This window comes from Bidens hawaiensis, unplaced genomic scaffold (assembly GCF_021521415.1).
Source record: "Bidens hawaiensis isolate Kalapana, Puna unplaced genomic scaffold, B.hawaiensis_p1.1 tig00043047_1, whole genome shotgun sequence".
NCBI lineage: Eukaryota > Viridiplantae > Streptophyta > Magnoliopsida > Asterales > Asteraceae > Bidens > Bidens hawaiensis.
This window is the reverse complement of record NW_027497650.1, coordinates 104,030-117,774: the sequence shown is the minus strand read 5'-3', so window position 1 is coordinate 117,774 and position 13,745 is coordinate 104,030. Positions and strand designations below refer to the sequence as shown.

The following is a 13,745-nucleotide window of genomic DNA, read 5'->3' as shown; positions in this document are numbered from 1 at the left end:
TTTCGGTTTATTAAAATAATGTTTATATAGTATTAATTATTAATTACAATAAAAAGCCATCAAAACCATTTAATAGATAAAAAGAATAAATATTTGCACAGCCGGGACTCGAACCCGCGACTGGTGTCTAATGCACACACCACACCACCAGCTGCGCTGGGTATCTGCTAGTAACCAAACACAAACAAATTTTTAAATACAGACACTACAAAAATCTCTAAGATGGTATAAACCCTAGATCTTAAATCCGTTAATCTGCTTAATGATCGATCAATCAGAGTTAGGGTTATTGTTATATGGGTTGAAACGTAACTACTGTATGATTTAATTACCTTAATATAGAGGAAAAGATGATGAATGATGAGATAAGGGCTGTGGCAAAAAACTCGATTATAAACGGCATCCGAAGACCATGAAAACACAATTAGATAAAGGGGTTTAGTAGGCGACGTTATGAGTATGATTTATGTTGCTTTGATTGAAATATAATGATCAATCTCTTGTATAACCAGAAACGGGTTATAGGTGGTTTGTTAATATAATCAATTCGTTTACTATTTGATTGTGGTTACCAAATTTACAGTGTCGGTAGGCCGATTAAGGCAATATAAATCATATAAAGGATCTAATTTCCATGTTCATTCCGTATTTTGTGGTCCAAGCTAAAGATTCGGGTAAACGGGTTTATTAACCGGGTCTTGGGTGTGGGTTTGGATCAGGGTATGGTTTTGGGTTTGGTTCATAATATAATAATAATTATGCAGAATTGTTATTTAGTCCCTTAACTTTGGGTGTGGATGCAAAGTGAGTTAAAACTTATGCTTAGGGGAGTAAAATGTAGTTAGCTCAAAGTTTAATAGTAAAGAAAAAGAAAAATAATGAAATGAAATAGTTTAGAGATTTTTTTTATTGATTAAAATTACTCGAAATGAAAACGGGTCGGGTATTATGTAAGTGAAAGACCCGAGTTGTTACACTTATTACTCTAAAATAGTGCTCGTGTTTATTTTCACATCAATTTAAATATTTGTTGCACATCAATGTTAAAAGATGAACACTATCTAAGACATTTCTTTTTATAAGTATATGTTAAATTTATGTTACAAAACCAACTGTTATGACAATCTAAAACCTAAATTTGGTTTTTCATAATACTATAATTAATTGATTTTCAAAATAAAGTCTTAATCAATATTCAATAACATATTAATTTTCATTCAAGTATAGTTGACATATAGTTGATTCATAATATATATCATTTAGGAAATTAGGCAAAGGTTTCTCATCCATTTTTTATAACTTCTCTATGGATAAATTATGTTAAATAATGATTGAATACATATAACAATAATCTAATATTTTTTTAATAGATTGTGCTCTTTAGCTTTTATGTTTCTTTCATTGTGTATCCGTTTAACCTGTTTTCTTTGTAGCTGTATTTTCGTTACCCATTTAGACAAATTTTCACCATATTTCGTACATGCTAATTTGGTGGTTATAAAAATAGAAATTTAATTTTGTTAAAACTTAAACATATAAATAATTAAAAGTTGTTTATTCATTATGGGAATAATTTGAATAAACTAAGAAAACATTCCGTGTTCACTAATGGTTATTTATGGAGAAAAATGTATAGATTAAAGAGAAAACATGTTTTATATTTAGTAACCACTATTTGTTTGACAATCATGTTAAAATCATTTTATGCATTATTTTTAGTTGTTTAAAAATTTAAGATTTAATGTAAATTAATGTTTGTCAACTTAAGAATTGATTTGAAGTCAAAACTTATATTATGTCAAAAAAATATTATCATTTTGTACAATAAAATAGTGATTAAAATACGAATTAAAACATAAATTAGTAGATGATGTATTTGAATATGGTTGATAACTATTAAAGAAACTTTATAATTAATTTTATTTATACGAATATAAGTTGAAAGTTACAAATAATTTGTATTTATAGTTAGGAATAAGGTATTGATATATTTTGACATCATATTTAAAAGTGTAACAATTACTAGTTAAATAATTAATTAATACGAATCAATTTTTTAAGTAATTGTATTTTTTTTTCGAACGGTGACTTTCATAGTTAAATTATCTCACTACGCGAACATGTCGCGCCCCACCACCCCATTCAGGCCAACTATGTTGACATGATCGGGATCCACGTTGGCATCCGATTTTGGCTTGGCGTTCCCGGTAAAACCCAGTTGGCTCACCCTGCCCGAAGGCATGACAGGTTTTAATGCTCAGGTAAAATCCGGTCGAAATCAGGATTCGAACCCAAGACATCCAGGTCATCCATCATATTCCTGGCCGTTGGGGCATGCCCCGCTGGTTAAGTAATTGTATTTAATATAACGATAATTTGGTAATACGATTATTATTGATATAAAATGAATATTGATTTTTGACTCTAACAATAATGGTTTTTTATTTTATAAAATACTGTGACAATAGAAAGTGAGTTAATTTTATAATAATGATGGAATAACAAAATTCTTAAGGTACAGAAATTTAGGAAGTCAATTGATGTTATTTTTAGGTATATGCATCTTGGCATTTAGACATAATTATAAAATTGTCAAATAAAAAAATTTAAACTTTTCTAAGATTGGAAAGTATCAAAATCTTTTAAATGTCAATGAGAATTAGTCAAATAATGTTTGCTGAGTTTGAGATACGACTACAAATAGATTATATTGCTAGAATTTGACAAATTATAATTGTGTTTGTTAATAAGATTTGGAATGAATAAAAAATACATGCTTTGTATATGAATAAAAACATATAATTATATTAAATATACAAATTTTTATATACAAATTTTTATAAACGAAATTTTATTTTAACTTTTGTATAAAAATATTCAATAACTTTTTTTGTTAGATCGATCTATTAAACCCAATGCTAGAGTTCACTTTTATGAATAAAAAACAATTATTAGTAAACTTCAAAAATATATTTAGTACAGTTGTATTTTAATAAATAAACTTAAAAACATATTTTTTTTATTTTTGTAATATTAAAATAGGGGTTTATTTTATACATTAATTTTGACATACAATTTGTAAAAGTTTGTATTTAATTTGTTAATTTCGTATTTAATTGGTTATAGAAAATATGGAGGTTTTACTAAATGTATGAATCTTGAAATTTAGATATAATTAAAAAATGGTCAAATATAAAAAATATAAATAAGGGTTTAAATATGTTATGAATATTAACCATAAATTCAAAGTATTATATAAAAACTAGATTAAATAAACGTACATTTTATTATATATTTTGTTTTTGATATTTAGGAATACATATATATTAATAGATTTAGTTGAAATTGACATTAAAATCATAATAACTTGAAATATTTAGAAATGGTTATTAAAAATAAAAAAAATTATTTAAGACATTAATATTAAAAATTTATGACATGGTCAAATTCGTTAAATTTCGGTTTTTGAATAGCTGGTGAAAGTCAAACTATATAACACATTTTTGTAAACTTCACATAAATAGTGAAAATCCAAATTTGAATGGGGAACATCGGTTTCTAAAATGTCATATTAAATGTGTATTATTTTAAAATGTTAAATACGATAATATGGGAAAGTATAATAATGTTTTAACTTGCGTTGACATTAGTGATTTACCTGGAATTTGAACAACAACAATATAAGATTGATTATCTTACTATAGCTAATTTAATGTATTATAGAATTATCAATTAAATTTCATTTCCGGAATATATAATAATCAATTAAATTACATGAATTGTGAAAAAAAAATACATGAATAATAAAAATAATATACATTAACATTAAACAAAAAATAAGACATCTTGTCAACAAATCCTCAATCCATTATATCAAGTTGGGGCAATAACCTGAAATGATAAAATTAAATATTAATATTAATATCACATAATAAATAAATAACAAATTATGGAAGATTTGAATTATGTGAACAAATGTAAACCTTACCGGAAAACAATATAACCTTACCAGAAAAACATATAAATATGTATTAGTACAAAATCGGTGAAAACCTAACCAATAAATATAAAAACATTCACCATCCAATAATTAGTAAAAAATTGTGTGAATAATATACTAAAATTAATGAATGTGTAATTTGGAATAAAAGTAAAAGTCTGGATTATGGTAAACTATTTATTTTTATGTAACAATATCATTTCGTCTTGCAAAATCATCTCTATCGACCAATCTTCTCCGGGCTTGTTATTGTCCTTGAGACGCCATAGTTTCAAAATATGAACCTTGAGGACACAATCGTTTTTAAGCACATCCAATTGGTTCAACATTGTAATGTTTGTTGGCTCCATCTTCTTGGTGGTGAAAAATTAAAACTAAACAAACTATTAATTTTAATTATACTTTGTACCGAAAAACTAAATAACAAATGAATTATATAAGCACGACCAAACTATATACCTTACAAAGAAACACATTCGTTTTTGCTAATTCCGGTGTGATGGTGTGAGAATTATTGTGTGAAGGTCAAAGTATTTATACATGAGTATTAGATGTTTTAATTTTTGGATAGGTGAATAAAGAAGGAAGGTATATATGTAATTAATTAAAAATCATAAAATTAAGGATTCTGAATTAGCTTGAAATATGAACGAAAATTAGGAGGTCTTTGATTACGAATTTTGAAATTTTGAAATATTTGAATTTAATGTTAATAAACTATATTATTATATTATAATTACAATATAAATAAAATTAATATGTTTAAATCTACATCATATTTCAACATACAACATAAAGATAGTAAAGTACAAAATTAATATGTTTAAATCTACTCATATGGTTGATTTGATGATTATGTTAAAATCATTCATACCACGCATATATCATAATTGATTATAATTTTGAAATTCCGTAATCAAAGTAATCCTTAATCATAAACAAAATATAAAATTTAAGCGCGATGCAGGGTGTTCAATAATCTGGTTTTCGGGTTTGCTACACCGATTATTATTATTATTTTTGTCAAACTGAAATATGGATTGAAACAAATTTAAAATGGTCAAAACTGAATATGAAGCACCCCTTAATACACGCGGTATAGTTGAAAGGGAGGAGACAAGAAATCTAAATATCCTCATGAGGCTTAATAAAGAGTTCAAAGAATAAGTGTGTATTTGGTATGGGGTAATGAAATGAGCGATGAAATGGAATGAACGAGGGAATGGAATTGATGAGGTAATGGAATGGATCATTACCATTCCATTGACATGTTTGGTTACCATGTGGGAATGACATTAATTATTAGTTTTTACATTTTGATAAGCTAGAAAAAGTCAAAATAAAATAAAATGGTAGTGAGTGACGGTGGGCGACGAGCAGTAATGGTGGTGGTGGCTGGTAGGCGGCGGGAGAAATTGTTGGTGGTGGTAGGTGGCAGTGATAGTGGGTGGTGGTGGCGGAGGCAATGGTGATGACAGGGAGTGATGGTTGGTGGTGGAGGTGGTGGGCGGCGATGGTAGGTGGTGGTGGGTGGTTGGTGGCGGCAGCGGAGGCGGGTAGTGGTGGCGGCGGGCGGTGGAGGTTGGTAATGTTGGTGGTGGCGATGGGCGATATAGGCGGGCGGGTGTTAATGGCGGCAGGCGGCAGAGGCGAGTGGTGGTGGCGGCGGGTGGTGGAGGCGGGTGGCGGCAGTGGAGGCGGTGGTGGTGGTGGTGAGAGGGCAGTGGGTAGTAGTGATGGGATGGTGGTGGTGGTGATATGGTGTGAAAGGGGGATGAAATGAAAAAAAAAAACAAGGGGGTGGATGGAAGGAATTTTGGGTGTTTTAGAGAGAATGAAATGAACATGGTAATAGATGATTCTATTCCATTGACAAACCAAACACATTTTTTATCATTCCATTATAATGGTCCATTCTATTTCACATCTCATTTATACATACCAAACGCTACCTAAGTATTTTGGGAGTTTGGGTTGGGAAAGACATTATTCATTGATAAAAAGAAGTTTTTCCTAAATGTTGGGGAAAGCCTAATCATTTATTTTTCTAAAAAGAAAATTAAAATTATTATTATTATTATTTAAATGACGAACGAAACTTTTATTTAAAAACACTAGCAAGATGCTAAAATCGTCACATACAACTACCGATGGCCGACTAAAAGGCTGAATAGCCCTAGCGCCCACCTAAAACAACCAAACAAGATTACAAAAAGCGCCTATTACAATAAAAAACTACAACAATCCTCCCAAAACAACCCAAACCTTTTGGGCTGATTTTTGATCCAAAGTAAACCAATCGTTTTAATTTATATCCACCAAGCTTCAAAGGTGAACCGGAGAGCCTTTGTGAACTAGTGCATTTCGTTTCTTCCATATGCACCAAATCGTGATCAAGCATATCGTGTGGAAGGCTTTCGCCTTGTCTTTTGGTAACATTGTGTACTTATACAAGTCAACCAAATCCCGAAAACTAAAAGCATAAATTGAATATACCTTGCACCATTGATATATTAAACACTACACCGTGAGCTAACCCGCACGAGATAAGAACATGGTCGGCATATTCATCCTCCCTATAACAAATTGGACAAGTGATTGAATTTATTGGAATGTTTATCTCTAGAGCTTTGAATATTGGCAACTTATAAATCACCGCTCTCCAAACTACAAGCCCCACCTTTATTGGAATCGAGCTATTCCAATCAAAGCCACTATTAGTGAGTTCTTTTTATGCATTGAACTTGTAAAAAGGAATAAAAGTTAATTAAGTTTTATAGCCGTTTTAGTTAAAGTTAATTATATTTAACAAGTTAAAAGAATAAATTATATTGGATACTAGTTTTTATCCCCCATATTACGGGGGTTGTTTTATATTATTTGTTCTAATATTTATTTATTTTTTGCATTTATATTTTTTTATTGTATGAAAGCTAATAATATACTTATGCATTGATGATAAATTGTTTGACAAATAAATGAGATATTATAACCCGATTTAAAAGCTATATGGTTTCAATGAGACCCAAGACCCGTTTATTTCTTTTACTATAAAATTGGTTTTTTAATTATAAATAATATTTATAAAAGTTAATAATGTACTTATGGTTTGATGAGACTCAAGAGCCGTTTATTTTTTTTACAATCAAATTGGTTTTTTAATTTAAATAATATATATATCTTTTTTAAAATAAATAATATATTAATTTTTAGTATATCCTATTTTATAGGATTTTTACATCAATAATTTGGTGAAAATAATTTTTAATTAAATGAGATGCTATAACCCGTTTAAGAAATATCTGGGTTTGGTAAGACTCATACCCATGAATTCGGGTCAAATGCATGAGAAGCCTCCATTTAAAAATCAAACAAATCTGGTGACTCCAAAAAAAGGGGGAGCGACCACATCGCGACACCTAGGATTTTTTGGTTTTCGTTTATATATATTATAGATAGTTAGTTTTAAAGTAAAAAAAATAACAAAATACTAAATTATTTTTAGACAAATTAAATTTTAGTAATATAAACTATTACACTCGTGTTAATCGTAATCCATAGTAATAATCAAACCAATGAGACTTCAAGGTTTACCTTTAGGGGGTGTTTGGTACAGAGAATGGAATTGTAGAGAAATGAAATAGAGAAATGGAATTGCAGAGAAAGGGAATTGGTCTGGAGAATGAGAATTGACTGTTCTGTTTGGTAGTACAGAGATTTCAGTAAGTAGAGAAATATAGCTGATAATCATTTCTCTTTTTTGGTACATAGAAAATAAACAGAGAATTATATCAACTTTATCATTAGCACAAGTATTTTTTTCATAACAAATATTTATTAAAAAATAAAATACATATAAAAAGATGCATAAATTCCAACCAAAATATGCATTGATCAAACCAATTCACATACAAAACATAGTGCACAATAGTTTGTTCAGTTAAAGTTAAACGAACATACAAAAACATGCTTTGTTCGTGTTCGTTTACATGCGTAGGCACATATCAAAATTCTAAAACAGACCACCTAATTCTTTAAACTCATCACTTCCTACCTGTTCAGATTGACCGTTACGCCCTCCAATTGTTGTCCTTATTACATGTCCAGCTTCAGTACTCGCCCCATGCACAATCTCTGGTTCACTATCCTGGAACAATAAACTTGATTTTTTGAATATATTTTTAACTCGTTTAACTGTTTATTAAAACGATTATACTTACACTCACTTTGTCATCGCCACGTTCCACTTTATCCCTAAGTCTCATCTCAAGCATTCCCCTTCCCAACCGATCAATTGCAGTAGAGGATTCATTAAATCCACCAACAGTTCTTGATGTACCGACTCCACCATGTCCTAGGCTGGAAGAGGCCATTTTAAGCCTGATGAGAACCAAATATTCTAATGAATGTCACCCTCCACAAACACTTTTGGGACCCTCAAAGTTATTTCACCAACAAACATGTGTTCCTGAAAAAATAATAATCAATGAGGTTTCACATAACACCTGCATAGGTATGCACTACAATAACAAAAATTAAAGAAGATGCACTACAAATACATTAACTTTTATCTTCATCCTTTTTGCACACAAGGTTGGGTAAAATTACCATGGTCACAAACAAGACACATCTAATTACTTTTCCTCTTTAGGCAAGAGTTAAGCATTAAAAAAGCAGTAATCAAGTCCCTAGATAGAGCACAATTCCCATGAACAAACATATTAACCACTGAAGAAAATATGCTTCTATCACAGAACTATTCCCAAAACCTCATTCAGTGTTAAACTAACTCGAACTTATATGCTAAAACAAGATGACGATGCACATAAATTACTAAATCAGTAAGATATATTCCTTCTAAGAACTGTAAATAGTAATAACAAAACCATACACTCCTTATTCCACCTTTGACTAATTATCTCCAACAAATAATTCACTAGTTTCAGTATGCAGTATGCTACAAGAGGCATTATTACATTATATGATGTATAATTTCAAAGTAAGCTACATCTAAAAACCAGAATATAACATTCAGCTGCCATTGAAGTTGCAATAATCACATTAATGTCACACATCCTTTAACAAACTCTTACTATAAAGCAACCTACATCATAAATAATTTAACAATCCACAATCAATTACGTTATCACACTCTAGATTTCACAAAACCACATCAAAATCCCCATAAGATCACTCATCGCACATCAATTAATCATCAAAACAACAATAAACCAGCACAACTAACAATTCACCATAACTCAGATCCACATCTACACAATCAATCACAACAACTAACAATCAATCACCAATCGAGACGGATCAAAGCGGAATTAGGTCATCGGAACAATAATCAGTTACAGAATCACTCACCGGAACGAGAATCGGTGTGAATTAGGAGCAAATTGTGAGCATTTGACAGTTGGTGAGAACTGGATGATCCGATTCGATTGGATTTAGGGCTTGGGGTTTGTTGTTTCTCTCTCCACCAGTTTCATGGAGATAGCGATGAGAGGGGATCTGTTAATCGGAAGAGAATGGAAGTAAGAAATGAAACCCTGAAGAAATGATTTCTCCGCTTTTTTTAGAGAAAAGAAATCAGGGAAATGGAAATGGTTTATTTCCATTTCTCACCTCTTTCTTTCGTAAACAAACAAGAGAATTGTTTCCATTTCCATTTCTCACCTCCCAATTCTCTGTACCAAACACCCCCTTATTGCTAAGGACTACACGGTGATGTAGATTTAAATTTTCACTGAATTTCAGTAACAAGAATGATTTTGAGAGAAATAAAAAGGCATACTTTTATTGTGAGCATAATCGAATGAAAGTTTAGCATAATTTATAATAAGTATATGAGTAGGATTTTCTTTAATAACAAAAGTGGAAATGGCTAATGTGATATTGTGAACAGATATTTTACAACTAACATCAATACACATAGTGATAGAATCTGATTAGTTTTTATTGATTTTGTTTGTGAATGATTGTAAAGAACAACCAAAAGTACTATAAGATAATGATTATTATAGAAAAGGGATGGGAAATCAGAAACTCGAAGTAGATATAAGAAGAACACACACAATTGTCATACTTTTCGTACCCCCATACATTCAATCTTTGATGCTTATAACAAGCCACAGTTAGCTCTTTGCGCCCGCTGGTCAATTCCGCTTGTTAGGCTTGTTGACTAGGCTAACTAAGATGGGTCTAATGCCATGGTTCATGACATGAGTATAATTTTGTAGGGTGATGATACTGTACAATAATTGCTTAACATACAATATGTACGTGAATCACGCTTAAAGGCAAAAACAAAATGCTAAAAGGAAAAAAAAAATAAACACTTAGCCAAAAATACTAAAACGCTCAAAACGGTTTTCGTGAAGAAAAGTAAAAAAAATTGACTGATTAACGATCCAAAATTGTTTATTTTGATGAACCAATGATTAATTAGATATTTATTGACGATTTCGAGATCTTGTAATGTAATCTGAATCGATTTCATGAATACAATAATTCTTGTATATAATATACATTAAACAATTATTACATTCTATCTTTTCTCTAATTTTGTAAACATTTTTCTAAAGTTTAATTGTTTGCTTTAAAATTTAAATTGCTATTTACTATTTTGAGCGGCTTCTTGCTACTTCTCTAGCGTGACACCACGTGTCAACAGGTGTCCGATCACCGACGTACCACCACATTAATCTCAAATCTCCTCGATCATTATCAACACAAACAACTCTTCATTCTCAACATCTTCAGTCCGGTACTAATGGCGTTACAATGGGTTGTTCTCGGCTACGCGGCCGCAGCCGAAGCCGTCATGGTCCTCTTACTAACCGTTCCCGGTCTTGGCGCCCTTCGAAAGAGCTTAGCCGCCGTTATCCGTAACATCCTCAAACCGTTTCTTTCGATCGTCCCGTTGTGCCTCTTCCTGTCCTTGGATATCTACTGGAAATACGAGAATCGGCCCACGTGCAACTCGGTTGATGCGTGTACCCCGACCGAACGCATGCGCCACCAGAAGTCCATGATGAGGAGCCAGCGTAACATGTTGTTGATTGTTGCGGCTTTGGTGTTTTATTGGCTGTTGTATTCGGTGACTCACATGGTAGTTAAGATCGATCAGTTGAATAGCCGGGTGGAGAAGGAGAAGGAGAAGGAGAAGTACTTAAAGAATCGGGATTGAGGTCTAGATTCTTTATGGGGTGGGATGGGTAGTTTAAGGTTTTACGAATATGGTAAATGGATAATACTAATTAGGAACTTGTTTTGTTAACTTCTATTTGGGACAGTTGCGTTTGTTTATTCCTCCTATGTTTGTGTTTCTTAGCCTAAAATGGTTTTCTAAATGAAGCCGATCCGATTGATGCTACATAATATATATTTCTTTTGTAGTTCTCTATGCACATAATATATTTTCTTTGAGCGGAAAATTTAACTAGTTGAAGGCTGTACTCGATAATATGTACCTTATCCCACGTACACCACATCTGACATCCCTTTAGCCTAATAATTGTTTTGAAAAATAAGTTACAAAATATCCAACTTGTAAGACTAATATGTTGGTTATTTTAGTGTTATTAGATTAACTTATCGATCGAGAAAATAACGTTAGAGATTAAACGAGTTAGGTGACGCGGGAGTGCGGGCTCGATTTAATTCTAATGTTATTTCGGCTTTATTACTGGATTTTATACTTGGGTTTAAGTAATTAATTTACTTGGAGTTAAGGCTAATATTAGATGGGATTATAATTATTTTGTTTGGGCTCATGTTGGAATCAATAAAAAACATATTGATCGAGATTTTCCCTGGGAGAATTTCAATAATCTCTCGAGACACACATACAGGAGAGAACAACGGTTACTGGGTTCTTCTCTGGATCTTCATCAAGAACAATAAAAATTCAATTCTATTACAGAAAAATTCTCTGTCTTATCTGATAAATCATTGTGTGTAACCCACAAATAGGTTTATCTGATAGTGATTACACGATTCAGAGAATAATCCAAGTTGCAAATTCTTCATCTACATCGCATACAAGATTACCGGGTTTGTTTATTCGTTTATTTGATTGATTTGGTTTATAGACTACACAAGATATACAACAAAGATAAACCTATTAGGGTTTATTTAGGTTGTTTGACGGTTTTGTGAAATCAGTTTTATAAAAAACTAGACAACAATCGGTTATGCCAAATATTATGAGGTATAGTCCAATCTCATGTGTTTCGTTATAATAAAACAATAGATGGAGAAAAGTGTTCTTTAAAAAAAAATCGTCTACTTTGAAATATGAAAATAATTGTGTTGGTATTTTGTGTTTGGAAATATGATTCTGTACACACTATTAATATTAGTTCAGTATGAAAATGATTTTGTTATGAATTCATAAATGAGAATTTATTTTATTGGATTTGATTTTAATTTAATTTTAATTAACGAATTCAAAATACTGAATAAAAAAGGGTTAAGTTAATTTTGGTGAAACTATGGGTTAAATTACTTTCGATGAAACTGCGATGAATTAATATGGATGAATTAATTTTCATATATTGAAGAGTGTGTTGAAATTTTAATATGTTGAATAAATTCTTGTTTTTATTAACATACATGGTTTGAGTATTAAATATGGGGAAACCTTCATATGGATATATTCATTCTAATACATATAGTTTAGTAAATTAAATGTATGCACAACATTGCCATTATATAGTAATTGGGCTACTTTTGGGAGTATATCAAAAACTGGAGATATGGTATACGCACGTATATCATTATGCTATCATTGTCCAGTTTAGTAATAGTAGTTATAACTGAGAGTTGTTTGATTTTGTTGTGCCAGACTGCCATTTTTAAATCACATACTTTGGTTAGGAAAGGTTGTCAATATATAACAGGTTTATTGTTTTGGTTAAATCAAGAAATCATATAAATATGTCCTGTCTCGATGTTACAAGTTTATTGTTTTGGATATTACAGCAATAGGGATAACATGTTTAGATTGAATGTGAATTATAGATTTGCTTCGGTAGAGGATTGTTTTTATATAACTTCAATTATATCTAAGTACCATGATATAATGCTATGACATGCATATTAAATATAATATGGTAAATATTATTAAAGTGGTTGTCAAGATGGTACACACATGGGGTTGATGGGTCATGACTCAAGTAACATAAGCCCATTAGAGGCATACAAGTCGGGAAAACCCATTGGGGTGTGAAATAAACGAAACTCGATCTTCGGGTTTGTTATTGGACTTAAAAGGTTCAATGGTTTCTTATATAATTCGGTTAAGAATTATGTATCGTTTATTTGTGAATCCTTTTATGTACAGGATTACATGGTCTTTGGACTTGGGTGATACGGGTCAAGTATGCAAGGATCTAGAATGGTTTAAAGAATTTGAGCCAGTTGAAGATGGATATGTATTTATGATGGGAAATGTAAAAGTTAGCTTGTATTTATCATGGAAAACATTTGTTTTAGATTATGTGTTGTATGCTTTAAGGATTATAAAGAATCTCTTGTCTGGATTGTTTTAAATAATTATAGTTTTAAAAATGCCAATGAGTCGGATAAGTTTATCATATCCCGACATTAAATTTTGTTGGATTTGAATATTTGGATCATGACATGTTTAAATTTAATATTAATGTTCCGATTGCTATTGAATTTGTTTGTATGATATTATCCCGAAGCATGGTATATTATGTTTATAAACTTGGCA

General features: G+C 30.9%; 2 protein-coding genes across 3 annotated transcripts; one reads left to right on the top strand and one right to left on the bottom strand.

Moving 5' to 3' along the window:
- Positions 1–7,969: 7,969 nt before the first annotated feature.
- LOC143594077 (shaggy-related protein kinase kappa-like) lies at positions 7,970–9,520 on the bottom strand. 2 transcript variants are annotated; one of them, XM_077073481.1, is made up of 3 exons: positions 9,371–9,520; positions 8,221–8,468; positions 7,970–8,147 (listed from the first exon to the last, which is right to left on the bottom strand). In XM_077073481.1, exons 2-3 carry the CDS (start codon positions 8,371–8,373, stop codon positions 8,013–8,015), a joined length of 288 nt encoding a protein of 95 aa, XP_076929596.1. In that variant the 5' UTR covers positions 8,374–8,468; positions 9,371–9,520; the 3' UTR covers positions 7,970–8,012. The 2 variants fall into 2 exon arrangements, with proteins under 2 accessions (XP_076929596.1, XP_076929597.1); XM_077073482.1 differs by having other exon boundaries at positions 8,227–8,468.
- Positions 9,521–10,771: 1,251 nt separating this feature from the next.
- On the top strand, positions 10,772–11,210 carry LOC143594076 (uncharacterized). Its single transcript, XM_077073480.1, has one exon. The coding sequence runs from the start codon at positions 10,779–10,781 to the stop codon at positions 11,193–11,195; it is 417 nt and encodes a 138-aa protein (XP_076929595.1). The 5' UTR covers positions 10,772–10,778; the 3' UTR covers positions 11,196–11,210.
- The last annotated feature ends 2,535 nt before the right edge of the window (positions 11,211–13,745 follow it).